Source organism: Microcaecilia unicolor, chromosome 1 (assembly GCF_901765095.1).
Source record: "Microcaecilia unicolor chromosome 1, aMicUni1.1, whole genome shotgun sequence".
In the NCBI taxonomy this organism is placed as follows: Eukaryota; Metazoa; Chordata; class Amphibia; order Gymnophiona; family Siphonopidae; genus Microcaecilia; species Microcaecilia unicolor.
The window spans coordinates 763,169,411-763,185,028 of NC_044031.1; the positions used below are offsets into that span (position 1 = coordinate 763,169,411).

The 15,618-nt window shown below is 48.5% G+C and overlaps 1 protein-coding gene across 1 annotated transcript in view; it reads right to left on the reverse strand.

Annotated features, from left to right (window-relative positions):
* Window positions 1-13,048, reverse strand: part of IGDCC4 (immunoglobulin superfamily DCC subclass member 4) — a 144,268-nt gene extending 131,220 nt beyond the window's left edge. The window contains exon 1 of the mRNA XM_030189779.1: window positions 12,922-13,048. Within this exon, the coding sequence (XP_030045639.1) occupies window positions 12,922-12,988 (67 nt within the window). The 5' untranslated portion in view covers window positions 12,989-13,048. The remainder of the gene's footprint in view (window positions 1-12,921) is intronic.
* Between the last annotated feature and the right edge of the window lie 2,570 nt (window positions 13,049-15,618).

The window sequence follows — 15,618 nt, forward strand, 5'->3', positions numbered from 1 at the left end:
GTAGACCAGCCCCCTCAGGGAGATACCGACCTTTATGTGGGGTGGAAATGTCCTGAAGTCAAGGTTCAATCTGAGCCTTGGTTATACAAGAGCTGTTTCATTTACATGAGTAAAGACAGTGACAGTAACAGCAGGGTGACACAGGCAGTTCTGGCAACATTGATTCTGGCTGGAGTCCCCACAACTTCCGCTCCAACTTAATGAATTCACTAGAGAGGAACAGTACTGGTTCTGAAAGCTTGGCTTTACTCTGCTCAGGAGTAGCCTAATTGGTTAGAGCACCAGTCTTGAAATCCCAAAGTGACGGGTTCAAATCCCACTGCTGCTCCTTATGATCTTGGGCAAGTCACTTAACCCAAAATTGTCTCAGGTACTAAACTAGATTGCGATCCCTCCAGAGACAGAGAAACACCAAATGTAACTCATCTTGAGCTACTACTAAAAAGGTATAAAATAGCACATCCTTTTCACTTTCTTAATAAAAAGCACAGACATTTTCGCAAAGGTTTTCAGGCTCTTGTTTCTAAATACTCCTCTTCTCTTCTGGATTATTAGGTACAGCCCCCGGCCTTTACTTGGAAACAGCAAATCTTTGTGAATTTAGAGGACATTAAATGGCCTAATGCTTCTGGTCCTTTCCTGACAGTTGGAAAGACAATCTTATGGGAAACCTTCTTACCAAATTCCAGGAAACCCATAATCACTTCAGATGGGATACCTGATACAAACATTTGGTGCAAAGTCAACAGAAAATAAATCAAAAAGTTCATAAAGTAAGAATGTGGTAAAGGCGGTTAGCTTAGCGGGGTTTTAAAAAAAAGGTCTGGACGGCTTCCTAAAGGAAAAGTCCATAGACCATTATTAAAGTGACTTGGGGAAAATCCACTGCTTATTTCTGGGATAAGCAGCATTGAGCTTTTTCGGGATCTTGCCAGGTATTTGTGACCTGCATTGGCCACTGTTGGAAACAGGATGCTGGGCTTGATGGACCTTTGGTCTGTCCCAGTGTGGCAACACTTATGTACTTATGTGCTGGGGATTCTGAATGGAATCTTGCTACTCCTTGGGGTTCCACATGGAATGTTGCTACACTTTGAAATTCTGCATGGAATCTTGTTATTCTTTAGAATTCTAGAATCTTGCTATTCTTTGGGGTTCTACGTGGAATGTTGCTACTATTGGGTACTTGTAACCTGGATTGGCCACTGTTGGAAACAGGATGCTGGGCTCGATGGACCTTTGGTCTGTCCCAGTGTGACAATACTTATGTACATTGAGCTCTTCATTTCTTCATCAACCACCTTGTAGCAAGAGCATTTTCTAGAAAGGGATCTTCCTAGGCCAGGACAAGCAGTACACTTAGTCAGGGCCGTGCCAACACAGTAAGCACGGTAAGCGCTGCAGGGGGGCGCCTGCCTTCAAGGGTGCCGTGACGTCAAGCTGTATTTTTTTTTTTAAAAACCTTACTCCTCCGCTCCATCCCCAATTCCCTGGCACTTTAAATTTACCTCACTCCGCCTCCGATGTCTGCGCAGCGTCAGTGAAAGCGCTGCCTGTCTGATGTCTGTCCACCGGTCTTCCCTTCGCTCGTTCGTTCCCTCTTTGTCCCGCCCTCAAGGAAATGACGTCAGAAGAAGGCGGGACACAGAGGGAACGAACAAGCGAAGGGAAAGCTGGTGGAGAGACGTCAGACAGGCAGCGCTTTCACTGACGCTGCGCAGACGTCGGAGCCGGAGGCAGAGAGAGGTAAATTTAAAGCGCTGGGGAATCGAGGATGGAGCAGAGGAGGCTCTGGCCAAATCCAGCCATTTCCTCCATCGCGCCCCAGACGGCAGCTTCGGGGAGCAGCGCTCGGCTCTTTGGCACCGCCCAGCTCTTCACGCGCCTTGGAGCCAGGCAGGTCGCGCGCGCGCCAACTGATAGTCTGCAGGGGGGCGCCAACTGATGGTCTGCAGGGGGGGCGCCAGAGACCCTAGGCACGGCCCTGCACTTAGTATAGGCAAATCAGTCTTGGATCTGCCTTGCTCTGCAAAACCCTACTGATTGTTTCCCCATCATTCTGTTGTGAAGGAAAGGTCTAAACCTGCTGAATCCACTGCTGCACAAAGAACTCCAGGATAACATGATTCAAACGTACAGATTGGGAGAAGACAATAAGAAAAATTTCAATGTGTTCAAGTGCTCCTTGCAACATTGTCAGAGCCATCATTGTAAAACTGTCAATAATTTGGCATCACCAAGACCCTGCCTCGATCAGGCCATTGCTCCAGTCAGTAGTCATGAGTTAAGGAAAATCCTGAGGAAGGTCACTGTCACGCTTATTTTCGAAAGAGAAGGAAGCCCATCTTTCGACACAAATCGGGAGATGGGCATCCTTCTCGCAAGGCAGCCCAAATCGGCATAATCGAAAGCCAATTTTGGCCGTCTTCAACTGCTTTCCGTCGCGGGGACGGCCAAAGTTCACGTGGGCGTGTCGGCAGGGTAGCGAAGGCGGGACTGGGGCATGATTAAGAGATGGCCGTCCTCGGCCGATAATGGAAAAAAGAAGGGTGTCCCTGATGAGCACTTGGGCGACTTTACTTGGTCCATTTTTTCTTGCGACCAAGACTCAAAAAGGTGCCCGAACTGACCAGATGACCACCAGAGGGAATCGGGGATGACCGCCCCTTACTTCCCCAGTGGTCACTAACCCCCTCCCACCATAAAAAACAAGTTTAAAAATACTTTTTTGCCAGCCTCAAATACCATACTCAGGTCCATCGCAGCAGTATGCAGGTCCCTGGAGCAGTTTTAGTGGGTGCAGTGCACTTCAGGCAGGCAGACCCAGGCCCATCCCCCCACTACCTGTTACACTTATGGTGGTAAATGTGAGCCCTTCAAAACCCACCAGAAACCCACTGTACCCACATCTAGGTGCCCCCCTTCACCCCTTAGGGCTATGGTAGTGGTCTACAGTTGTGGGGAGTGGGTTTGGGGGGGGGGGGGTTGGGGGGGCTCAGCACACAAAGTAAGGGAGCTATGAACCTAGGAGCAATTTCTGAAGTCCACTGGAGTGCCCCCTAGGGTGCCCGGTTGGTGTCCTGGCATGTCAGAGGGACCAGTGCACTACGAATGCTGGCTCCTCCCACGACCAAATGACTTGGATTTGGTCGTTTCTGAGATGGGCGTCCTCGGTTTCCATTATCGCCGAAAACCGGGGACGACCACCTTTAAGGCAAATGTAGTTGCTAAATACCACAGAAAGGCAGTATATCAAGTCCCATTTCCCTTTCTGTTCCCTTTAAGGACAACCTAAGGGCGACCATCTCTAAGGTCGACCTAAATGTTGAGATTTCGACCGTATTATCCAAATGAAAGATGGACGCCCATCTTGTTTCGATAATACAGGTTTCCCCACCCCTTCGCAGAGCCATCCTGTGAGGACGGCCCCAGGAAAACTTGGGCGCCCCGTTCGATTATGCCCCTCCACGTGTGCCAGAGAAATGGTGACCTTGTAGTCACTTTGATGTTATAAATGAAACACAGCAGAAGTACTCAGCTGCAGAGAATCAGTCTCAGCCACGGACAGTAAGTGCAGATGAAACACTGATGAAAAACTTCAGAGAGTCCAGGAATGTTTTTAAACTCCCATTCCTTTTGGCGGTTTCAGTAGACGGTAAGAATTTAAAACACTGACTACACAGCGGCTCGAACCCTATAGCCAGGATGTGGAAGCAAGTGATGGCTCCTACGGTGGAGCAGGTGCTGGCAAAATTAGACTTTTGTTGTATAATGGACAAAATGACAGCTTCTAGAAGAGGAACAATGGTTCGTGTCCTTAAAACATGGAACACATATATGGAGTGGAGAGGTTTGGTGATGTAATTTATTAGTAAGTCCGGACCTCAAGAGTTTGAGATGTACGTGTCAGTGGCGTAGGCAGAAGACAATTTTTGGGTGGGCCAGTGGGTTGGATGGGTGGGCACTACAACCCCCCCCCCACACACACACACACACACACGGTCCAGCACATTTCAAGTTATCGGCGCTGCCTCCACTCACCTTCTCCCACCGTGGCGCTGCCTCCTCTCCTGCACTTCATGGTCTTCGTCTCCCACCCCCGCGGCAGCGCTCTATCGGCGCTGCCTGCCTGACAGCTGACAGACGCGGCGCGATGACGTCCTGCTCCGGGACCTTCCCTCTGCCGCGTGCAATCCGCCCTGCGTAAACAGGAAGTTGAATCAACGCGGCAGAGGGGAAGGCCCCGGAGCAGGAGGATGTTGCGCCGCGTCTGTCAGCTGTCAGCCAGGCAGCGCTGATAGCAAATTGAAAGCGCTGCCGCGAGGGTGGGAGACAGAGACCGTGAAGTGCAGGAGAGGAGGCAGCGCTACGGCGGGGGTGGGAGAAGGTGAGGATGGGCCTGAGACAAAACTGGGTGGGCCTGGGCCCACCCAGGCCCACCCGTAGCTACGCCCCTGGTATGTGTTGAGTTACCTCAGGGGGGGGAGGGGGGAGGACAGGGTGGAATGGGAGGTTGGGGGGTAGGGGGGTTTGGTTCTACTTTCTATAATTAACAGAAGAAGATGGCTTATTGTACTATGTGAATGCCATGTTTGCTGTATTCTGTTGAGTGAAAATTAATAAACACTGACTACAGACTTGAAGCACCTATGACAAGAAAAGCTGGAAGGGATGACAGAAATGCATGCTGGACAGGGCTCCCCATTCCTCCCCAATGCTCCACAAACCCTAACGCCAGCTCCGAGCTGGCATAGGGTTTGCCACAGCAGCAACGCACTGAACATTGGGGAGGAACAGTTAATGCCCTGTTTAGCATGCATTTGCATGCTTCTTGCGGTCAGAATCTGTAAGCATGATATTTCACGCGCTCGCCGGCTCTGATCACGGGGCGGGAACAATATGTCAACAATAGCCACTGGCACTCCTGTTTGCTTCTGATCATTGGCACCCAGGTAGGGTTACCATATGTCCGGATTTACCCGGACGTGTCCGGGCAACCGGGCGGGTTTTGCCAATCTGCCCGTTTGTCCGGATTTCTGGACAAACGGGCAGGCTGGTGGGTGGGCCGTCCTATTGCTAGCCTCCCCTCCGCTTACTTACTACTGCCCTGGTGGTCAAGTGACCTCTTCCACCTTCAGGGCAGGAAAGAGCCCCCTCTTTCCTGCCCGGAGCACTGCCCTACATGCAGTGGTGTGCTGGAGCAGGCTCTCAAGAGCCATTTGTTAAGTTTTTAAGAATTTTGGGAGCCGGTTCTCCATGGCTACTTTAACAAATGGATCCCAAAATGTGAGCTCGGGCCCCTCCTGAATTCTCTTTTACTTTGCTGGCGAGAGAGAGCCCCCTGTTAACAATTTACCAGCACACCCCTGCCTGCCTGCATGCATCCTTCCTGTTCCTGATCTCGGTGCCGATTCAAAATGGCCGCCGAGTTGAAGTGACCTCGCGAGACTTCAACTCTCAGCGGCCATTGTGAATCGGCGCCGAGATCAGGAACAGGAAGTATGCATGCAGGGCAGCGCTCCGGGCAGGAATGAGGGAGCTCTTTCCTGCCCCGAAGAGGTCACTAGACCACCAGGGTAGTAGTAAGGTAAGGGGAGGGGGGGTGACAGGGAGGGGAGTGGCGGGGTGTGTGACAGGGGGGAGGGGAAAATTTGACAGGGGGCGGAGTGAGGGCGTGAAAGGGGGCAGGACATGTTGCCTCCTTTTGGGGGACAAAATCTGGTAACCCTACCCCCAGGAGTATGACAATAGGCCTGGCTGGGACTGAGAGTCCTTTTAAGAGGGGCAGGATCGTAGAGGTCAAAACCTCCCAAGTGCAGAGCCCTGAGTAACTGATATCACAGCTGTAAGCCAGCATCATATCAGCAGAAAATCAAAGTGAATGTCAGGGGGTTCCTCCCCCAGAGAGCTTACAATCTAAGTGGTAGGGAGAGTGGCAGCAGGTTCAGGTCTGCTGTGGTGATTTATCAGGGCTGGGGGGAGTAGGGTTGGATGTAAGGAGACTGATGTAGAAGGAAGAAGTGGAATGTGATGCTGGGTGGGGGAGTCCTTGATCCCTCAGTCACTGTATTTTGGGTGCTACATACGAATTATTAGCTCATTAGAACTAAGGATGAAATACAAGTTGAAGTTATGTCTTCAGTTAAGGAACTGCACTGAGTCTTTTGATGTTTTTTTATTGGAATGAGTATATGTGTTGGGGCGGGGTGTGTCCAGGGAATATTTACTCTAACATCAGGGGTTGCCCATGGTTTAGTTGTTACCTTTTAATGCTCTTCTACAATGAAGGTGATGTGTCATTTCACAGGGGCAAGAAGAGGCTGCCCCAATTTCCCCATCCCCTCATAGGATGAGCACCCCAATATTCAGCAAAATCCTTGTGACCAGAGAGGGGTAACATAGTAGATGACGGCAGAAAAATACCTGCACAGTCCATCCAGTCTGCCCAACAAGATGAACTCATGTGTGTATACCTTACCTTGATTTGTACCTGTCTTTTTCAGGGCACAGACCGTATAAGTCTGCCCAGCAGTATTTCCCGCCTCCCAACCACCAGCCCTTTTTTTTAAACCTCGCTAAGCTAACCGCCTTGACCACATTTTCTGGCAACGGGTTTTTGACACATACTGAAGCCCCTTTTTACTGCAGCAGGTAAAAAGCTGTCTCTTTTTTTTTTCTAAATAGTAACATAGTAACATAGTAGATGACGGCAGAAAAAGACCTGCACGGTCCATCCAGTCTGCCCAACAAGATAATATGTGTATACCTTACCTTGATTTGTACCTGTCCTATTCAGGGCACAGACCGTATAAGTCTGCCCAGCACTATCCCTGCCTCCCAACCACCAGCCCCGCCTCCCACCACTGGCTCTGGCACAGACCGTATAAGTCTGCCCAGCACTATCCCTGCCTCCCAACCACCAGCCCCGCCTCCCACCACCAGCTCTGGCACAGACTGTATAAGTCTGCCCAGCACTGTCCCTGCCTCCAACCACCAGCCCCGCCTCCCACCACCAGCTCTGGCACAGACCGTATAAGTCTGCCCAGCACTATCCCCACCTCCCAACTACCAGTCCCACCTCCCACCACCAGCTCTGGCACAGACCATATAAGTCTGCCCAGCACTGTCCCTGCCTCCCACCACCAGCTCTGGCACAGACTGTATAAGTCTGCCCAGCACTATCCCCACCGCCCAACCACCAGCCCCGGCATAGACCGTATAAGTCTGCCCAGCACTAGCCCCGCCTCCCAACCACCAGCTCTGCCACCCATTCTAGGCTAAGCTCCTGAGGATCCCTTTCTTCTGCACAGGATTCCTTTATGTTTATCCCACGCATGTTTGAATTCCGTTACTGTTTTCATCTCCACCACCTCCCGCGGGAGGGCATTCTGTTGGATTTGGCACCCCCAATCATTTTGAGACGTTGACTCCTATGTCAGCAAGGAAGTGTCTCACATGGTAAGCAAAGAGCTCTGCACCGGAGCCAGGTCAGCGACCCCCCCCCCCCCCCCCCCCCCCCCGAGGAAGTTCTTCTTCCTTTCAGCACAGTGGAGACACGGCATAGGGACAAAGAGACAGACAGATAAGGAAAGGAGCACAAAAACGAGAGACAACGAGACACTGACCAAGAGGAGGGGTAAGATGTGAACAATGAGGGGAGAGAGGAAAAGAAAGCAGCAGACAGTCTATCTAACATAGTAACATAGTAGATGACAGCAGAAAAAGACCTGCACGGTCCATCTAGTCTGCCCACAATAAACTCATATGTGTATACCTTACCTTGATTTGTACCTGTGTTTTTCAGGGCACAGACCGTATAAGTCTGTCCAGCAGTATTTCCCGCCTCCCAACCACCAGTCCCGCCTCCCATCACCGGCTCTGGCACAGACCCCGTATAAGTCTGCCCTCCCCTATCCTAGCCTCTCAACCACCAACCCCTCTTCCCCCCGCCACCCAATTTCAGCTAAGCTTCTGTGGATCCATTCCTTCTGCACAGGATTCCTTTATGCCTATCCCACGCATGTTTGAATTCCGTTACCGTTTTCATGTCCACCACCTCCCACGGGAGGGCATTCCAAGCGTTCACCACCCTTTCCATGAAGAAATACTTCCTGACATCTTTCCTGAGTCTGCCCCCCTTCAATCTCATTTCATGTCCTCTCGTTCTACCGCCTTCCCATCTCCGGAAAAGATTTGTTTGCGGATTAATACCTTTCAAATATTTGAACGTCTGTATCATATCACCCCTGTTCCTCCTTTCCTCCAGAGGAAATCTCCAGAGCTCAGAGGTGTAGAAGGCTGTACCTGCCCCCAGGAGCTTACTGACTCTCTGTTCTCTACCTGCCCCCAGAAGCTGACTGGCTCGCTGTTCTCTACCTGCCCCCAGGAGCTGACTGGCTCTCTGTCCTGTGCCCAGCCCTGGGACCCGGAATTAGAACATAAGAACATAAGTATTGCCATACTGGGACAGACCAAAGGTCCATCAAGTCCAGTATCCTGTTTCCAACAGTGGCCAATCCAGGTCACAAATACCTGGCAAGATCCCCAAAAAGTACAAAACATTTTATGCTGCTTATAAGCAGTGGATTTTCCCCCAAGTCCATTTTAATAATGGTCTATGGACTTTTCCTTTAAGAAGCTGTCCAAACCTTTTTTAAACCCCGTTAAGCTAATCGCCTTTACCACATTCTCTGGCAACAAATTCCAGAGTTTAATTACACATTGAGTAAAGAAAGATTTTCTCCAATTCATTTTAAATGTACTACTTTGTAGCTTCATGGAATGCCCCCTAATCCTAGTATTTTGGAAAGAGTACAGACATTTCATGTCTACCCTTTCCACTCTACTCATTATTTTATAGACCTCTATCATATCTCCCCTCAGCCGCCTTTTCTCCAAGCTGAAGAGCCCTAGCCGCTTTAGCCTTTCCTCATAGGGAAGTCGTCCCATCCCCTTTATCATTTTTGTTGCCCTTCTCTGCACCTTTTCTAATTCCACTATATCTTTTTTGAGATGCGGCGACCAGAATTGAACACAATATTCGAGGTGCGGTTGCACCATGGAGTGATACAAAGGCATTATAACATCCTCATTTTTGTTTTCCATTCCTTTCCTAATAATACCTAACATTCTATTTGCTTTCTTAGCCGCTGCAGAACACTGAGCAGAAGGTTTCAACGTATCATCAACGACGATGCCTAGATCCCTTTCTTGGTCTGTGACTCCTAATGTGGATCCTTGTATTGCATAGCTATAATTCAGGTTCCTCTTTCCCACATGCATCATAAGTACATAAGTATTGCCATACTGGAAAGACCAAATTTCTATCGAGCCCAGCATTCTGTTTCCAACAGTGGCCAATCCAGGTCACAAATACCCGGCAAGATCCCAAAACAGTACAAAACATTTTATACTGCTTATCCCAGAAATAGTGGATTTTCCCAAGTCCATTGAATAATGGTCTATGGACTTTTCCTATAGGAAGCCGGCCAAACCTTTTCAAAACTCCGCTAAGCTAACCGCCTTTACCACATTCTCTGGCAACGAATTCCAGAGTTTAACTACACGTTGAGTGAAGAAAAATGTTCTCCAATTCGTTTTAAATTTACTACTTTGTAGCTTCATCGCATGCCTCCTAGTCCTAGTATTTTTGGAAAGCGTGAACAGACGCTTCACGTCTACCCGTTCAACTCCACTCATTATTTTATAGATTGTAAATAAGAAACAAAGAGGGCACAAACCCCATCTCCTGGCTGTGCCTATCACTACCCTTTCAGCTCTCAGTGCCCCTGACTGGCAGAATAAAAGAAAAACTGGCAAACAAGCTATGGACAGAGCTGAAAGGGGTGGGCGAAGGGGGTCCAGGAAAGCTGCGTTTCTTCCTCTGCACTTGTTCCTTCTGACACATGGCTCCCTCCCTCCCATCCCTGGGGTATTCACAGACACCTGGGGGAGGGGCAGGGGAATCAGAGAGCAGATGAGGTGGTGGAAGAGAGAAAATGAGAAGTGGCTCAGTCCACCCTCACTGGCATCAGTTTCCAAAAGCTTAAGCTGCGATCCTCGGGCAGCCCAGCCCAGGAACAAAATGCTGAAGGCTCAGAGCAGCTAGCTCTTTGGGTGCTCAGCAGGGAGGGTGATTGCTTTGGATTTGGCACCCCGGATCATTTGGAAATGCTGCCTCCATATCCCCTTCCATCCCCCTGTTAGACTTCTACCTCCATCCCGGCAGATCAGACTTAGAGAAGATGCTTTACATTAGGGAAAAACTGTCCACATCTAGCCAGCCTTGTGAATGCCACAGACGGGCCACTGTAAACATTCTCCAGACACATTCTCCAAAGGGATAAAGACACAAGCAATAGCGAAAAACTGTCCACGTCTACAGTCCAACATCCTCATGAATCGAGCGCGGGCAATGCCATGGACAAGCCACTGTATAAACACTTTGCAATGCCACGGACGGGCCACTGTAAACACTTTCCAGACACATTCTCCAAAGGGATAAATACTCGAGAAATAGCGAAAAACTGTACAGTCCAACATCCTCATGAATCGAGCGTGGGCAATGCCACGGACAAGCCACTGTATAAACACTTTGCAATGCCACTGATGAGCCACTGTAAACACTTTACAGACACATTCTCCACAGGGATAAAGACACGAGCAATAGGGGAAAACTGTCCATGTCTACAGTCCAACATCCTCATGAATCGAGCATAGGCAATGCCACGGACAAGCCACTGTGTAAACACTCTGCAATGCCACGGATGGGCCACTGTAAATACTTTCCAGACACATTCTCCAAAGGGATAAAGACATGAGCAATAGCAAAAAGCTGTACAGTCCAACATCCTCATGAATCGAGTGTGGGCAATGCCACGGACAAGCCACTGTATAAACACTTTGCAATGCCAAGGACAGGCCACTGTAAACACTTTCCAGACACATTCTCCAAAGGGATAAAGACACGAGCAATAGGGAAAAACTCTCCACGTCTACAGTCCAACATCCTCATGAATCGAGCATGAGCAATGCCACGGACAAGCCACTGTATAAACACTTTGCAATGCCATGGATGGGCCACTGTAAACACTTTCCAGACACATTCTCCAAAGGGATAAAGACACAAGCAATAGGGGAAAACTGTCCATGTCTACAGTCCAACATCCTCATGAATCGAGCATAGGCAATGCCACGGACAAGCTACTGTATAAACACTTTGCAATGCCACGGACGGGCCACTGCAAACACTTTCCAGACACATTCTCCAAAGGGATAAAGACACAAGCAATAGCGAAAAACTGTCCACATCTACAGTCTAACATCCTCATGAATTGAGTGTGGGCAATGCCACGGACAAGCCACTGTATAAACACTTTGCAATGCCACGGACAGGCCACTGTAAACATTTTCCAGACACATTCTCCAAAGGGATAAAGACACAAGCAATAGGGAAAAACGCTCCATGTCTACAGTCCAACATCCTCATGAATTGAGCATAGGCAATGCCACGGACAAGCCACTGTATAAACACTTTCAATGCCACGGACGGGCCACTGTAAATACTTTCCAGACACATTCTCCAAAGGGATAAAGACACAAGCAATAGGGAAAAACTGTACAGTCCAACATCCTCATGAATCGAGTGTGGGCAATGCCATGGACAAGCAACTGTATAAACATTTTGCAATGCCACGGACGGGCCACTGTAAATACTTTCCAGACACATTCTCCAAAGGGATAAAGACACAAGCAATAGGGAAAAACTGTACAGTCCAACATCCTCATGAATCGAGCGTGGGCAATGCCATGGACAAGCAACTGTATAAACACTTTGCAATGCCACGACGGGCCACTGTAAATACTTTCCAGACACATTCTCCAAAGGGATAAAGACACAAGCAATAGGGAAAAACTGTACAGTCCAACATCCTCATGAATCGAGCGTGGGCAATGCCATGGACAAGCAACTGTATAAACACTTTGCAATGCCACAGATGGGCCACTGTAAACGCTTGCCAGACACATTCTCCAAAGGGATAAAGACACAAGCAATAGGGGAAAACTGTCCATGTCTACAGTCCAACATCCTCATGGATCGAGCATAGGCAATGCCATGGACAAGCCACTGTATAAACACTTTGCAATGCCACGGACAGGCCACTGTAAACACTTTCCCGACACATTCTCTAAAGGGATAAAGACACAAGCAATAAGGAAAAATGCTCCACGTCTACAGTCCAACATCCTCATGAATTGAGCATAGGCAATGCCACGGACAAGCCACTGTATAAACACTTTGCAATGCCACAGACGGGCCACTGTAAATACTTTCCAGACACATTCTCCAAAGGGATAAAGACACAAGCAATAGGGGAAAACTGTCCACGTCTACAGTCCAACATCCTCATGAATTGAGCATAGGCAATGCCACGGACAAGCCACTGTATAAACACTTTGCAATGCCACAGACGGGCCACTGTAAATACTTTCCAGACACATTCTCCAAAGGGATAAAGACACAAGCAATAGTGAAAAACTGTCCACGTCTACAGTCCAGCATCTAACATGAATCAAGGGTGGGCAATGCCACAAGCGGGCCACTGTATAAACACTTTCCAGACATGTTCTTCAAGGCAACACCGGTTTGGCAATTCTTCACTTTGGCTACTGGTTCTGACTGGTGCACAAGCTGCAGGGCAATCTGTAAATCCCTGCAATAAGAAAAGTTTACTCTGATGCCTCCTGACTTTTAACAAAAAAAGACAAACAGAAGCAGGGAGGACAGTCCCCCTCCATGCAGCACCCTGCAGTCAGGGAGGGGTCACTAGGAATCAAGGAACCCCCTCCCCCCCAAAAAAAAAAATCATCCAGCCCACTGCAACTACCACAGAGACAGACAGACAGAGTGCAAACTGTTACCTTGCACCAGCAGGAGAGAGAAGAGCAGAGGGACCCCCCAGATCCAGCACAGGTCCCCCAAAGCCATGAAAAGCAGGGCAGGGCTACTGGTTAACCGCAGAAGGAAGCCCACCGGGAGGAGAGAGCAACCTCTCCCTCCACTTCGTCGCCATTTTGTCGCCGTTTCTTTGACTTGGATCCACCTTTCTACTGCTGCCATCTCCTGGTCAAAGCTCTTTGTCCAGGTCCCTGATCGCACGACGGGGTCTTTTCCAGTCCAGCCCTCGCGCCTTAGAATCTCCCTCTCTCTTGCAAGCAACTTTCGGACATTGCTGGAGTCCTTTGTTTTCCAAATCCCCCTCTTTTCAGAAGCGAATGCTGCTGAAAGTTGCCTTCTTGGGCTCTAACCCCAGCTCTGCCGCTGCCGGGCAGTCATTTTAAATCCCCGTGCCTCGGTTCTAATCCCGGCTCTGCCCTTGCACACATCCCCTTATTACTCCATGCACCAATAACAGAAAGATTCATTGCTCCAACCACGCCTGACATCAGACACCAAAATTAGTATCCAGCCCCCCACCCCCCTTTCTTTGTTTTCTGATATATTCTGCTATAAGATTCGCTGGGATCTTTCTTTGGGTGAAAGACGTATCGTCATCATTCATGAGATGCCATATGACAAACCCTGTGTATCCGCTGAAAGGGGTCAACTCCCAAAAATATTGAACGAGATTAACATACTGGAAGATTCAAACATCACAAGCAGCGACCCAATGTTATATGTGTTCCTGTGCCATTGCTCGGAATGTGTTAAAATGAATAAAACGAAAACCATTAAGCATTTGTTTGGGAGATAATAACTTTATTTATTTATTTATTAGAATTTATTTACCGCCTTTTTTTTCTGTACCCCACTTTTAATGAATTTTAAGGCAGGTTCCAAATCACATATCATCAATAAATATATTAGGGCTACAATGCATGTTTGATAAGGTGCCCATCTAACAATGAGTGACTGTAGGGTTTGAATTCCAGGGTCTCTCAACATGACCAAAACCTGTGGGGTTTTTAAAAAATAATTCTTGCTCTTCTTGTGCAAATTAAGACACTTCATCTGTGCTGAGAATAGCAGAGGGCATTTTGCTCAGTGTGTCAGAGGCACCACTTTCACCAACTAAATAAACCAGAATGCCATCTGGGTACATTTGAAAAGCCAGACCCCAGCCTGTAAGAGTCTCACACAGTGGCTGGAGATGGGTGTTAAACAATTCTCATCCAGTTAGGGGTTGAGACTGATGGACGAGACTGTAAAATATTTGCCACAGACCCAAGGGGTATGGTGTATACCTGTCTCTGGGGAGACCCCCAGACCCACAATCTACAACAGTCTTTTTAAACTTGGAAAGATTTATAGCAACCCAAAACTGCTGTTTGTTATATAGTGCTACAGTCCACAGAACAGGAGGGAGCACTGCCGTTACACTACCTCCCCTGGTTGTCTAATTTTAATCATGTAAAACCAAACCCAAGTCCCCTGATTCTCAGCCCACTGCATTAAGTATTAGGCTACTCTGTGGGCTGGTACAAAGGGAAAGGGAAATGGGACGATATACTGCCTTTCTGAGGTTTTTGCAACTACATTCAAAGCAGTTTACATATATTCAGGTACTTATTTTGTACCAGGGGCAATGGGGGTTAAGTGACTTGCCCAGAGTCACAAGGAGCTGCAGTGGGAATCAAACCCAGTTCCCCAGAATCAGAGTCCACTGCACTAACCACTAGGCTACTCCTCCACTCATTCCACCAATAAGAGCCAACCTCATCAGTGATGTCACAATGGCTTGATTGCCCAATACTTGTCTCACTTCTGATATTGTGATGTCATAAGGGAAAGGGGAAAGGGAAATGGGACTTGATATACCGCCTTTCTGAGGTTTTTGCAACTACATTCAAAGCAGTTTACATATATTCAGGTACTTATTTTGTACCAGGGGCAATGGAGGGTTAAGTGACTTGCCCAGAGTCACAAGGAGCTGCAGTGGGAATCAAACCCAGTTCCCCAGAATCAGAGTCCACTGCACTAACCACTAGGCTACGCCTCCACTCATTCCACCAATAAGAGCCAACCTCATCAGTGATGTCACAATGGCTTGATTGCCCAATACTTGTCTCACTTCTGATATTGTGATGTCATAAGGGAAATGGGACTTGATATACCGCCTTTCTGAGGTTTTTGCAACTACATTCAAAGCAGTTTACATATATTCAGGTACTTATTTTGTACCAGGGGCAATGGAGGGTTAAGTGACTTGCCCAGAGTCACAAGGAGCTGCAGTGGGAATCAAACCCAGTTCCCCAGAATCAGAGTCCACTGCACTAACCACTAGGCTACGCCTCCACTCATTCCACCAATAAGAGCCAACCTCATCAGTGATGTCACAATGGCTTGATTGCCCAATACTTGTCTCACTTCTGATATTGTGATGTCATAAGGGAAATGGGACTTGATATACCGCCTTTCTGAGGTTTTTGCAACTACATTCAAAGCAGTTTACATATATTCAGGTACTTATTTTGTACCAGGGGCAATGGAGGGTTAAGTGACTTGCCCAGAGTCACAAGGAGCTGCAGTGGGAATCGAACCCAGTTCCCCAGGATCAACGTCCACTGCACTAACCACTAGGCTACTCCTCCACTCCGCATTGCTGCCATATGAAATGA